This window comes from Anolis carolinensis, unplaced genomic scaffold, assembly GCF_035594765.1.
Source record: "Anolis carolinensis isolate JA03-04 unplaced genomic scaffold, rAnoCar3.1.pri scaffold_14, whole genome shotgun sequence".
NCBI lineage: Eukaryota > Metazoa > Chordata > Lepidosauria > Squamata > Dactyloidae > Anolis > Anolis carolinensis.
The window spans coordinates 8,423,552-8,437,295 of NW_026943825.1; the positions used below are offsets into that span (position 1 = coordinate 8,423,552).

The window sequence follows — 13,744 nt, forward strand, 5'->3', positions numbered from 1 at the left end:
TCGGTTTTGCCCCCAAAGCGAGGAGCCGCCTTCCATTTTATTTCAAAATCTCTAGGTCTGGTTCCAATATCCCGTTTCCTTCTCCTTCTGACCATGAGTAGAGAAGCCAGGGGTGCTTTCGAGCCTTTGTTTACCTTCCCCAGGAAGCAAAAAAAAAAAAATCAAAATCTCACACAAGTTGGAGATGTCCAAACCCGTCACACCCCTGGAAATCCCCCAAATTAGAATATAGGGTCCAAGAATGGCCATACGGACACATCCCTTTTGGGTTGGACTTCTTCAAAGAGATTGCCATTTGGTAGGACATGAGTTTGGCTTCCCACCTGCCCATCGAAGACCTTCACTAGCGATACTCATATGAGGTCTTCCCACCTGCTCATTGAAGACTTTCACTAATGATACTCATATGAGGTCCTCCTACCAGCTCATCAGAGACCTTCACTAGTGATACCCATATGAGGTAGACTTGAAGACTTTCACTAATGATACTCATATCATTCCCACCTGCCCATCAAAGACTTTCACTAGTGATACTCGTATGAGGTCTTCCTACCTGCCCATCGAAGACTTTCACTTCCTACCATCTCATCGGAGACCTTCACTAATGATACTCGTATGAGGTCTTCCCACCTGCCCATCAGAGACTTTCAGTAGTGATACTCATATGAGGTCTTCCTACTAGCTCATCGGAGACCTTCACTAGTGATACCCATATGAGGTAGACTTGAAGACTTTCACTAATGATACTCATATGAGGTCTTTCCACCTGCCCACCGGAGACCTTCACTAGTGATACCCATATGAGGTCCTCCTACCTGCCCATCGAAGACTTTCACTAGTGATACTCATATGAGGTCCTACCAGCTCATTGGAGATCTTCACTAATGATATTCATATGAGGTCTTCCCACCTGCCCATTGGAGACCTTCACTAATGATACTCGTATGAGGTCTTCCCACCTGCCCATCAGAGACTTTCACTAGTGATATTCATATGAGGTCCTCCTACCTGCCCAATGGAGACCTTCACTATACTCGTATGAGGTCTTCCCACCTGCCCATCAGAGACTTTCAGTAGTGATACTCATGTGAGGTCCTCCTACCTGCCCATCGAAGACTTTCACTAATGATACTCATATGAGGTCTTCCTACCTGCCCATCAGAGACTTTCAGTAGTGATACTCATATGGGGTCCTCCTACCATCTCATTGGAGACCTTCACTAATGATAAAGCTGATGGCCCAAGATGGCCTTCATCGTGACCGTTCTCCCCTTCCCCACCTAGGATCCTGAACTTGCTCACCATGTCACCTCCTCAAATGTTGCACAGATGCATCAAGTAAGTAGAGCATGGTATGAGAACTTCCTACCTGCCCATGGAGACCTTCTCCAAATGATACTCGTACGAGGTCTTCCTCCCTGCCCAATGGAGACCTTCTCCAAATGATACTCATATGAGGCCTTCCTATCTGCTCATTGGAGACTTTCTCCAAATGATACTCGTACAAGCTCGACGGGAATGAGTAGTTGAGGACCACCCTGATGGGTCAACCACCCTGTTTCCTATGGTGTCCAATCAGATAACTCTACCATAGACCTTCCCAGCACATGGCATTCTGAAATCCTTCTCCTGGCTATGGAGAACCTTGACTTGCTAGGTAAACTTCATGAGATAGGAATCTGGGTAGAGTTGGTCAATACGGATACGTGTTGCATGTTGATCTCTGTCACAAAGGTAAAGATCCTGGGTTCCTTGTGACGACCCCCTCACCCCCTCTCTCCTCCAATGAGGAGGTCTCTCACACCCACGAGCTTCAAGCAGAGCCCAGGATTTGATGTTCTAAGCACGATTCTAGCCCTCATGGTTGGAGATGGGTGGGATGGGTCGATTCCCGCACTGCTCTTTTTGACCCCCTGTTTTCTTGGACTGGTTTTCTGTTTGCTGTGCCCAGACCCGGCCTTGCAAGACTCCCCACTTTCCTCTCTCTAGTCTCAACCTATTTCCGGAGACACCCCTCACAATATTTTCCAGGCCAGGAACGCTCTCTCCTTTCCCCCCATCTCCGAAGCGTTTTCCGAGACGCCTCTCACATCCTTGAAATAAATACATTTCCAAAGCAAACGTATTGTGCAAAACAAGGTAATGTTGACCACCGGGACCGTCCCTTTGCATGTTTCGAGAGAATCCGTGGGGACGGGGGATGGGCGGGGGGTCTCGAGTCAACCGACGACGTCAGAGCCCACTCGAGGCCAAGGGAACGGGTCAGCGGAGGAAGAGTGGGATCCTGTGCGTCTGTTTCTCTCCCTCGGGGCCCGGCGTCAACCTGCCCCCCCCCCCCCCGTCGGATCACAGCGGGGTCCCCGCAGCCCTCTCCGCCGGGCCGGGCCTCTGCCCGTTGCGATGGCAGCCCTCCCCTCCGTGCACGATCAGGACCGGAAAGTACAGGGCGTCTTGGTAGCACGGGGGGCTCTCCAGCGGCTCGGTCTCGATGCTGCTGCCCACGTGGCTGCCGCTCAGGCTGCGGAGGATCCCCCCGCACCGGCGCGTGCCGCCCAGCGAGAAGCGGCTGCAGCTGAAGGGCAGGCGGGCGTAGAGGGCCCGGGTGCCTCGCGAGGGCAGGGAGTTGCTGCTGACAGTCCGGCGGCAGCGCTGGCAGCTGCGGAGGTAGGCCGTTCCGGCCACGAGGGACGAGTCCATCAGGATGGCCTCCGAGTAGCTGGGCACCAGCTGCTGGTTGGACCGGATGTGCCACTCCAGCTCGGTCATGTCCACAGTGTTAACCCGAGAGATGCGCCGCCCGTACGCCCCCGAGGTGTCCAGCGGGCTGGGGCCGTCGTCCGCCCCAAAGAGCTTCTCGACGTGGTAGTGGACGTTGGCCATGCGGTACTCGGCCAGCACCCGGAGCGGCCAGGAGAGCAAAAAGAAAGAGGCCAGCCAGAAGACCCAGCGCCGCGTGTACCAAGGGGGCCGCCCCGGGTCGGGGAAGACCAGCATGTGCTCCTTGAAGTCCACGTTCTTGAGGTGCATCCCCTCGCGGGCCTCCATGTAGTCGTCCAGGCCCTCGTTCTCGCCAAAGAAGCGGGCCCGCTGGGTCAGGTAGGCTGCCTCCGCCTCTCCGGTGGCGAAGCTGAAGCACTTGGTGAAGCGGAGCTTGGTGACCGGGTAGTCCGAGAGGCCCAGCAGCTCCTTGGAGACGTCCTTCACCCCGTGGCCGGAGTAGTCAAACTCGGTCTCGGCCACGTGGGTGTTCACCCGCTCATGGTAGACCTGGGTGGTGGTGTAGGCGTCGCCGTTGCGGTAGCGGGTGACCTGCCGGGTGCGGCGGATGTAGTGGTAGCTGATGGCCTTCCACCAGATGCACGGCGTGGCCTGCTGCATGCGCTGGACCTTCTCGTAGACGCTGGCCGTGTCCACGCGGAACTGCATCTGCCCCTTGGCGAAGCGGTGCCAGCACTCCACCAGGTAGACCACGTAGAGCATGCCCAGGAAGGCCAGCGGGATGTAGATGTAGCCGTTGGAGCAGGGGCTGTCGTGGTAGACCACCGAGGTGCCCTGGTAGGAGCTGTCGTAGCTCAGGCGGGTCACCGTCGAGAGGCGGCACCAGGCCATGACGCCGAAGCAGCCGAACATCAGCAGGGTGAGGAAGAGGCATTTCCAGTGGGACTCACGGCAGAGGGAGCTGCTGAGGGACTGCTTGAGTGGGCGCTGCTGCTCGCCGTAGAAGAAAGGAAAGAAGGAGAAGAAGAGAAGAAACAACACAAGGTTACAAGTCCCGTTATTATTATTATTATTATTAACTGCATTTCTATACCGCTTTTCTCACCCCTGGGGGGACTCAAAGCGGTTTACAACATAATAAATGGCAAAATTCAATGCCTTTCAAATACAGTAGAGTCTCACTTATCCAAGCTAAACGAGCCAGCAGAAGCTTGGATAAGCGAATATCTTGGATAATAAGGAGGGATTAAGGAAAAGCCTATTAAACATCAAATTAGGTTATGATTTTACAAATTAAGCACCAAAATATCATGTTATACAACAAATCTGACAGAAAAAGTAGTTCAATACGCAGTAATGTTATGTTGTAATTACTGTATTTACGAATTTAGCACCAAAATATCACGATATATTGAAAACATTGATGACAAAAATGGCTTGGATTATCCAGAGGCTTGGATAAGCGAGGCTTGGATAAGTGAGACTCTACTGTACATAAAAATATATCACATATCTAAATAAAATACATACAACTGTAGATTAAAACCATTAAAACTATAAAAACATCAGACATAGGCATATGCATGAAACATGCAATTAACATAGACATTCCTCCATGCCTGATCCAGACACTATTCTCCCATTGATGCAGCTTAGAATCCATTGGCTTTTTCAGCTGCTGCATCACATTGTTGGCTCATGTTCAGTTTGTGATTTACTAGGTCCCTTTCACATATATTATTGTTGTCAACCGAAATGTCATTTGTTCTGTATCTGTGCATTTCGTTTTTAATGCCTAAGTATCATATCGTACTTATTATTATTATTATCATTACAGTAGAGTCTCACTTATCCAACACTCGCTTATCCAAGGTTCTGGATTATCCAACACATTTTTGTAGTCAATGTTTTCCGTTCCGATATATAAGGAAGCACACCAAGCTTCTGGTACTGACGCTGACAAGGATATGGGCCGGAGTTGGGATGCCCCCCATCCAATATCTGCGCACTTAATTTCTATTGCCTAATAATAATACAAGTGAAAATATGTCTGTATGTGTGTGGCTGGGGTGTCTACTTACAGCAAAGTGGGTGCTACCGCCCCCTGGTGGCCGCTGCAGCGATCCAGGGGGGTGGTGATGGCACCTATTAGGACACGGGGGCGGGGCCAGAGGAGGGGCGGGGCCTCTTCCCAAGTGCCGGAGACAGGGCTGAGTACCTGAGGCACCTGTTAGGACACGGGGCGGAGCTAGAAGAGTGGGCGTGGCTTCTTCCCAAGAGCGTGAGACAGGGCTGAGCCTCTATATCTCTCCTGAGAGGCCTTTTAGGACTAAAAGGCGGGGCTAAGGGTGGGGGTGGAGCCTCTTTCCAAGAGCCCGAGACAGGGCTGAGCCTCTATATCTCCTGAGAGGCCTTTTAGGACTAAAGGCGGGGCTAAGGGTGGGGGAGGAGCCTCTTTCCAAGAGCCCGAGACAGGGCTGAGCCTCTATATCTCCTGAGAGGCCTTTTAGGACTAAAGGCGGGGCTAAGGGTGGGGGAGGAGCCTCTTTCCAAGAGCCCGAGACAGGGCTGAGCCTCTATATCTCTCCTGAGAGGCCTTTTAGGACTAAAGGCGGAGCTAAGGGTGGGGGCGGAGCCTCTTTCCAAGAGCCCGAGACAGGGCTGAGCCTCTATATCTCCAGAGAGGCCTTTTAGGACTAAAGGCGGGGCTAAGGGTGGGGGAGGAGCCTCTTTCCAAGAGCCCGAGACAGGGCTGAGCCTCTATATCTCCTGAGAGGCCTTTTAGGACTAAAGGCGGGGCTAAGGGTGGGGGAGGAGCCTCTTTCCAAGAGCCCGAGACAGGGCTGAGCCTCTATATCTCCTGAGAGGCCTTTTAGGACTAAAGGCGGAGCTAAGGGTGGGGGTGGAGCCTCTTTCCAAGAGCCCGAGACAGGGCTGAGCCTCTATATCTCCTGAGAGGCCTTTTAGGACTAAAGGCGGGGCTAAGGGTGGGGGAGGAGCCTCTTTCCAAGAGCCCGAGACAGGGCTGAGCCTCTATATCTCCTGAGAGGCCTTTTAGGACTAAAGGCGGGGCTAAGGGTGGGGGAGGAGCCTCTTTCCAAGAGCCCGAGACAGGGCTGAGCCTCTATATCTCTCCTGAGAGGCCTTTTAGGACTAAAGGCGGAGCTAAGGGTGGGGGCGGAGCCTCTTTCCAAGAGCCCGAGACAGGGCTGAGCCTCTATATCTCCTGAGAGGCCTTTTAGGACTAAAGGCGGGGCTAAGGGTGGGGGAGGAGCCTCTTTCCAAGAGCCCGAGACAGGGCTGAGCCTCTATATCTCTCCTGAGAGGCCTTTTAGGACTAAAGGCGGAGCTAAGGGTGGGGGCGGAGCCTCTTTCCAAGAGCCCGAGACAGGGCTGAGCCTCTATATCTCCTGAGAGGCCTTTTAGGACTAAAGGCGGGGCTAAGGGTGGGGGAGGAGCCTCTTTCCAAGAGCCCGAGACAGGGCTGAGCCTCTATATCTCCTGAGAGGCCTTTTAGGACTAAAGGCGGGGCTAAGGGTGGGGGAGGAGCCTCTTTCCAAGAGCCCGAGACAGGGCTGAGCCTCTATATCTCCTGAGAGGCCTTTTAGGACTAAAGGCGGGGCTAAGGGTGGGGGAGGAGCCTCTTTCCAAGAGCCCGAGACAGGGCTGAGCCTCTATATCTCTCCTGAGAGGCCTTTTAGGACTAAAGGCGGAGCTAAGGGTGGGGGCGGAGCCTCTTTCCAAGAGCCCGAGACAGGGCTGAGCCTCTATATCTCCTGAGAGGCCTTTTAGGACTAAAGGCGGGGCTAAGGGTGGGGGAGGAGCCTCTTTCCAAGAGCCCGAGACAGGGCTGAGCCTCTATATCTCTCCTGAGAGGCCTTTTAGGACTAAAGGCGGAGCTAAGGGTGGGGGCGGAGCCTCTTTCCAAGAGCCCGAGACAGGGCTGAGCCTCTATATCTCCTGAGAGGCCTTTTAGGACTAAAGGCGGGGCTAAGGGTGGGGGAGGAGCCTCTTTCCAAGAGCCCGAGACAGGGCTGAGCCTCTATATCTCTCCTGAGAGGCCTTTTAGGACTAAAGGCGGGGCTAAGGGTGGGGGAGGAGCCTCTTTCCAAGAGCCCGAGACAGGGCTGAGCCTCTATATCTCCTGAGAGGCCTTTTAGGACTAAAGGCGGGGCTAAGGGTGGGGGAGGAGCCTCTTTCCAAGAGCCCGAGACAGGGCTGAGCCTCTATATCTCCTGAGAGGCCTTTTAGGACTAAAGGCGGGGCTAAGGGTGGGGGAGGAGCCTCTTTCCAAGAGCCCGAGACAGGGCTGAGCCTCTATATCTCTCCTGAGAGGCCTTTTAGGACTAAAGGCGGAGCTAAGGGTGGGGGCGGAGCCTCTTTCCAAGAGCCCGAGACAGGGCTGAGCCTCTATATCTCCTGAGAGGCCTTTTAGGACTAAAGGCGGGGCTAAGGGTGGGGGAGGAGCCTCTTTCCAAGAGCCCGAGACAGGGCTGAGCCTCTATATCTCTCCTGAGAGGCCTTTTAGGACTAAAGGCGGAGCTAAGGGTGGGGGCGGAGCCTCTTTCCAAGAGCCCGAGACAGGGCTGAGCCTCTATATCTCCTGAGAGGCCTTTTAGGACTAAAGGCGGGGCTAAGGGTGGGGGAGGAGCCTCTTTCCAAGAGCCCGAGACAGGGCTGAGCCTCTATATCTCCTGAGAGGCCTTTTAGGACTAAAGGCGGGGCTAAGGGTGGGGGAGGAGCCTCTTTCCAAGAGCCCGAGACAGGGCTGAGCCTCTATATCTCTCCTGAGAGGCCTTTTAGGACTAAAGGCGGAGCTAAGGGTGGGGGCGGAGCCTCTTTCCAAGAGCCCGAGACAGGGCTGAGCCTCTATATCTCCTGAGAGGCCTTTTAGGACTAAAGGCGGGGCTAAGGGTGGGGGAGGAGCCTCTTTCCAAGAGCCCGAGACAGGGCTGAGCCTCTATATCTCTCCTGAGAGGCCTTTTAGGACTAAAGGCGGAGCTAAGGGTGGGGGCGGAGCCTCTTTCCAAGAGCCCGAGACAGGGCTGAGCCTCTATATCTCCTGAGAGGCCTTTTAGGACTAAAGGCGGGGCTAAGGGTGGGGGAGGAGCCTCTTTCCAAGAGCCCGAGACAGGGCTGAGCCTCTATATCTCTCCTGAGAGGCCTTTTAGGACTAAAGGCGGAGCTAAGGGTGGGGGCGGAGCCTCTTTCCAAGAGCCCGAGACAGGGCTGAGCCTCTATATCTCCTGAGAGGCCTTTTAGGACTAAAGGCGGGGCTAAGGGTGGGGGAGGAGCCTCTTTCCAAGAGCCCGAGACAGGGCTGAGCCTCTATATCTCTCCTGAGAGGCCTTTTAGGACTAAAGGCGGAGCTAAGGGTGGGGGCGGAGCCTCTTTCCAAGAGCCCGAGACAGGGCTGAGCCTCTATATCTCCTGAGAGGCCTTTTAGGACTAAAGGCGGGGCTAAGGGTGGGGGAGGAGCCTCTTTCCAAGAGCCCGAGACAGGGCTGAGCCTCTATATCTCTCCTGAGAGGCCTTTTAGGACTAAAGGCGGAGCTAAGGGTGGGGGCGGAGCCTCTTTCCAAGAGCCCGAGACAGGGCTGAGCCTCTATATCTCCTGAGAGGCCTTTTAGGACTAAAGGCGGGGCTAAGGGTGGGGGAGGAGCCTCTTTCCAAGAGCCCGAGACAGGGCTGAGCCTCTATATCTCTCCTGAGAGGCCTTTTAGGACTAAAGGCGGAGCTAAGGGTGGGGGCGGAGCCTCTTTCCAAGAGCCCGAGACAGGGCTGAGCCTCTATATCTCCTGAGAGGCCTTTTAGGACTAAAGGCGGGGCTAAGGGTGGGGGAGGAGCCTCTTTCCAAGAGCCCGAGACAGGGCTGAGCCTCTATATCTCTCCTGAGAGGCCTTTTAGGACTAAAGGCGGAGCTAAGGGTGGGGGCGGAGCCTCTTTCCAAGAGCCCGAGACAGGGCTGAGCCTCTATATCTCCTGAGAGGCCTTTTAGGACTAAAGGCGGGGCTAAGGGTGGGGGAGGAGCCTCTTTCCAAGAGCCCGAGACAGGGCTGAGCCTCTATATCTCTCCTGAGAGGCCTTTTAGGACTAAAGGCGGGGCTAAGGGTGGGGGCGGAGCCTCTTTCCAAGAGCCCGAGACAGGGCTGAGCCTCTATATCTCCTGAGAGGCCTTTTAGGACTAAAGGCGGGGCTAAGGGTGGGGGAGGAGCCTCTTTCCAAGAGCCCGAGACAGGGCTGAGCCTCTATATCTCTCCTGAGAGGCCTTTTAGGACTAAAGGCGGAGCTAAGGGTGGGGGCGGAGCCTCTTTCCAAGAGCCCGAGACAGGGCTGAGCCTCTATATCTCCTGAGAGGCCTTTTAGGACTAAAGGCGGGGCTAAGGGTGGGGGAGGAGCCTCTTTCCAAGAGCCCGAGACAGGGCTGAGCCTCTATATCTCTCCTGAGAGGCCTTTTAGGACTAAAAGGCGGAGCTAAGGGTGGGGGCGGAGCCTCTTTCCAAGAGCCCAAGACAGGGCTGAGCCTCTATATCTCTCCTGAGAGGCCTTTTAGGACTAAAAGGCGGGGCTAAGGGTGGGGGTGGAGCCTCTTTCCAAGAGCCCGAGACAGGGCTGAGCCTCTATATCTCCTGAGAGGCCTTTTAGGACTAAAGGCGGGGCTAAGGGTGGGGGTGGAGCCTCTTTCCAAGAGCCCGAGACAGGGCTGAGCCTCTATATCTCTCCTGAGAGGCCTTTTAGGACTAAAAGGCGGGGCTAAGGGTGGGGGCGGAGCCTCTTTCCAAGAGCCCGAGACAGGGCTGAGCCTCTATATCTCTCCTGAGAGGCCTTTTAGGACTAAAGGCGGGGCTAAGGGTGGGAGCGGAGCCTCTTTCCAAGAGCCCGAGACAGGGCTGAGCCTCTATATCTCCTGAGAGGCCTTTTAGGACTAAAGGCGGGGCTAAGGGTGGGGGTGGAGCCTCTTTCCAAGAGCCCGAGACAGGGCTGAGCCTCTATATCTCTCCTGAGAGGCCTTTTAGGACTAAAAGGCGGGGCTAAGGGTGGGGGCGGAGCCTCTTTCCAAGAGCCCGAGACAGGGCTGAGCCTCTATATCTCTCCTGAGAGGCCTTTTAGGACTAAAGGCGAGGCTAAGGGTGGGGGCGGAGCCTCTTTCCAAGAGCCCGAGACAGGGCTGAGCCTCTATATCTCCTGAGAGGCCTTTTAGGACTAAAGGCGGGGCTAAGGGTGGGGGCGGAGCCTCTTTCCAAGAGCCCGAGACAGGGCTGAGCCTCTATATCTCTCCTGAGAGGCCTTTTAGGACTAAAGGCGGGGCTAAGGGTGGGAGCGGAGCCTCTTTCCAAGAGCCCGAGACAGGGCTGAGCCTCTATATCTCCTGAGAGGCCTTTTAGGACTAAAGGCGGGGCTAAGAGTGGGGGCGGAGCCTCTTTCCAAGAGCCCGAGACAGGGCTGAGCCTCTATATCTCTCCTGAGAGGCCTTTTAGGACTAAAAGGCGGGGCTAAGGGTGGGGGCGGAGCCTCTTTCCAAGAGCCAGAGACAGGGCTGAGCCTCTATATCTCCTGAGAGGCCTTTTAGGACTAAAGGCGGGGCTAAGGGTGGGGGCGGAGCCTCTTTCCAAGAGCCAGAGACAGGGCTGAGCCTCTATATCTCTCCTGAGAGGCCTTTTAGGACTAAAAGGGGGGGCTAAGGGTGGGGGCGGAGCCTCTTTCCAAGAGCCCGAGACAGGGCTGAGCCTCTATATCTCCTGAGAGGCCTTTTAGGACTAAAGGCGGGGCTAAGGGTGGGGGCGGAGCCTCTTTCCAAGAGCCCGAGACAGGGCTGAGCCTCTATATCTCCTGAGAGGCCTTTTAGGACTAAAGGCGGGGCTAAGGGTGGGGGAGGAGCCTCTTTCCAAGAGCCCGAGACAGGGCTGAGCCTCTATATCTCCTGAGAGGCCTTTTAGGACTAAAGGCGGGGCTAAGAGTGGGGGCGGAGCCTCTTTCCAAGAGCCCGAGACAGGGCTGAGCCTCTATATCTCTCCTGAGAGGCCTTTTAGGACTAAAAGGCGGGGCTAAGGGTGGGGGCGGAGCCTCTTTCCAAGAGCCAGAGACAGGGCTGAGCCTCTATATCTCCTGAGAGGCCTTTTAGGACTAAAGGCGGGGCTAAGGGTGGGGGCGGAGCCTCTTTCCAAGAGCCAGAGACAGGGCTGAGCCTCTATATCTCTCCTGAGAGGCCTTTTAGGACTAAAAGGGGGGGCTAAGGGTGGGGGCGGAGCCTCTTTCCAAGAGCCCGAGACAGGGCTGAGCCTCTATATCTCCTGAGAGGCCTTTTAGGACTAAAGGCGGGGCTAAGGGTGGGGGCGGAGCCTCTTTCCAAGAGCCCGAGACAGGGCTGAGCCTCTATATCTCCTGAGAGGCCTTTTAGGACTAAAAGGCTGGGCTAAGGGTGGGGGCGGGGCCTCTATACCTCCCCTGAGGCGCTTGTTAGAACACAGGCGCGAGGTATAGAGGTTCAGCCCCGTCAGGCACTTGGGAAGAGGCCCCGCCCCCTCCTCTAGCCCCGCCCCCTGTGTCCTGGCAAGCGATAGAAGCTCAGCCCTACCTCAGAGCTCGTAACTCCGCCCATCCCAGTCCTGGCAGCCCATTTGTGGCCTCGCCCACCTCCCCTCGCATCCCTGCATCTTGGACTAGGGGAGAGGCTCAGCCCCGCCCTTTTGAGCAGGAGTCACGCCCACCCCTCTAAGCCACGCCCACCCCTTCCAGGGGGCGCTGAGTCATATTTTTTCTGGAAAGGGGGCGGCAGGCCAAATAAGTTTGGGAACCACTGATTTACAGAGACAAGCTCCCACTTCCACAAATAGTTATTCTTTATTTATTTACAACAATTATACCTCGCCCTTTTCACCCGAGGGGACTCGGGGCAGCTTACAAAAATCGGCAAAATTCAATGCCCAAAGAATAGAATCATAAAACCAAAGCAGTACATATAAATCCGTTAATAACATTATTAAAATACATTATAAAAACCTTAAAAACGTATGTATAATTAAATTAAATCCATTCATCCGGAAATATCTCCCACTCCTCAGGAGACAACAATGACCCACCTCCACATTATTATTATTGTTGTTGTGTTGTTATTGACACAACGACATAGTATGACACAGCAAACCAGATAGATATGCTGGATTTCGTATCACAAAATCACAAGTCGAACACTTCCCAAGCGTTTAGGACTGTGTGATGTATTTTCGGATGATGTGTGCAGATCCAGTTATTAATATTAACAATATTATTATTATTATTATTATTATTATTATTATTGACACAATGGCATTGTATGACACAGCAAACCAGATAGATATGCTGGATTTCGTATCACAAAATCACAAGTCGAACACTTCCCAAGCGTTTAGGACTGTGTGATGTTGTTGTTGTTGTTGTTGTTGTTATCCTACCCACCACCCAAGGGAAGGCTTTCCTACAGGGACAATTTCATCCTAGATTTCATGTATTTCCTCCACCACAGACACCCCAGTTATAGAGCGTGTCATGAACATGCCCAAAAGCCCTGCCAAGGTCCTCCACATTATTATTATTATTATTATTATTATTATTATTATTATTATTATTATTATCCTGCCCACCACTCAAGGGAAGGCTTTCCTATGGGGACAATTTCATCCTAGATTTCATGTATTTCCTCCACCACAGACACCCCAGTTATAGAGAGTGCCATGAACATGCCCAAGAGCCCTGCCAAGGTCCTCCACATTATTATTATTATTATTATTATTATTATTATTATTATTATTATTATTATTATCAACACAACGACGTTGTATGGCACAGCAAACAAGATAGATATGCTGGATTTCGTTTCGCAAAACCACAAGTCGAACACTTCCCAAGTGTCTAGGACTCTGTGATGTATTTTCTGATGATGTGTGCAGATCCCAGTTGGGTGGCCTTTTGCAGTTGGCAGATGGTGATTTTGTCAATGTCTATTGTTTCCAAATGCCGGCTGAGATCTTTTGGCACGGCACCCAGTGTGCCCATCACCACCGGGACCACCTGCACTGGTTTCTGCCAGAGTCTTTGAAGTTCAATCTTGAGGTCCTGATAGCGGCTGAGTTTTTCCTGTTGTTTTTCATCTATGCGACTGTCACCTGGGATGGCAACATCAATGATCCAAACCTTGTTCTTTTCCACAACTGTGATGTCTGGTGTGTTGTGTTCCAGAACTTTGTCAGTCTGGATTCGGAAGTCCCACAGTATCTTTGCGTGCTCATTTTCCAAGACTTTTGCAGGTTTGTGATCCCACCAGTTCTTTGCTGCTGGGAGGTGGTACTTGAGGCATAAGTTCCAATGAAACATTTGGGCCACATAGTTGTGCCTCTGTTTGTAGTCTGTCTGTGCGATTTTCTTACAGCAGCTGAGGATATGATCAATGGTTTCGTTGGTTTCCTTGCACAGTCTGCATTTTGGGTCATCAGCTGATTTTTCAATCTTGGCCTTAATTGCCTTTGTCCTGATGTCTTGCTCCTGGGCTGCAAGGATCAGGCCTTCTGCCTCCTTCTTCAGGGTCCCATTTGTGAGCCAGAGCCAGGTCTTCTCCTTATCAGCTTTTCCTTCAATTTTGTCAAGGAACTTTCCATGCAGTGTTTTGTTGTGCCAGCTGTCAGCTCTAGTTTGTAGTGCGGTTTTCTTGTACTGGTTTTTTGTCTGCTGTGCTTTGAGGAATTTCTGATTTTTGACTTCAATCAAAGCAGGTTCTTCCCTTTGCTTTCCATCTTCTGCCAGGGCATGTTCTTCTTCTTTGACTGCTTGTTTGACTTGTAAGAGTCCTCTGCCCCCTGATCTTCGAGGCAGATATAGCCGGTCAACATCACTGCGAGGGTGCAGTGAATGATGAATGGTCATGAGTTTTCTTGTTTTTCTGTTCAAATTGTCCAGTTCCGCCTGTGTCCAGTTTATAATGCCAGCAGTCTATCTTATGACAGGTATGGCCCAGGTGTTTATGGCCCTGATTGTGTTGCCTCCATTGAGCTTG

The 13,744-nt window shown here is 53.2% G+C and overlaps 1 protein-coding gene across 1 annotated transcript in view; it reads right to left on the minus strand.

Annotated features, from left to right (window-relative positions):
• tmem151a (transmembrane protein 151A) overlaps positions 1–13,744 on the minus strand; it is a 19,691-nt gene continuing 5,947 nt past the window's right edge. Inside the window, exon 2 of the mRNA XM_062964894.1 lies at positions 1–3,708. Within this exon, the coding sequence (XP_062820964.1) occupies positions 2,347–3,708 (1,362 nt within the window). The 3' untranslated portion in view covers positions 1–2,346. The remainder of the gene's footprint in view (positions 3,709–13,744) is intronic.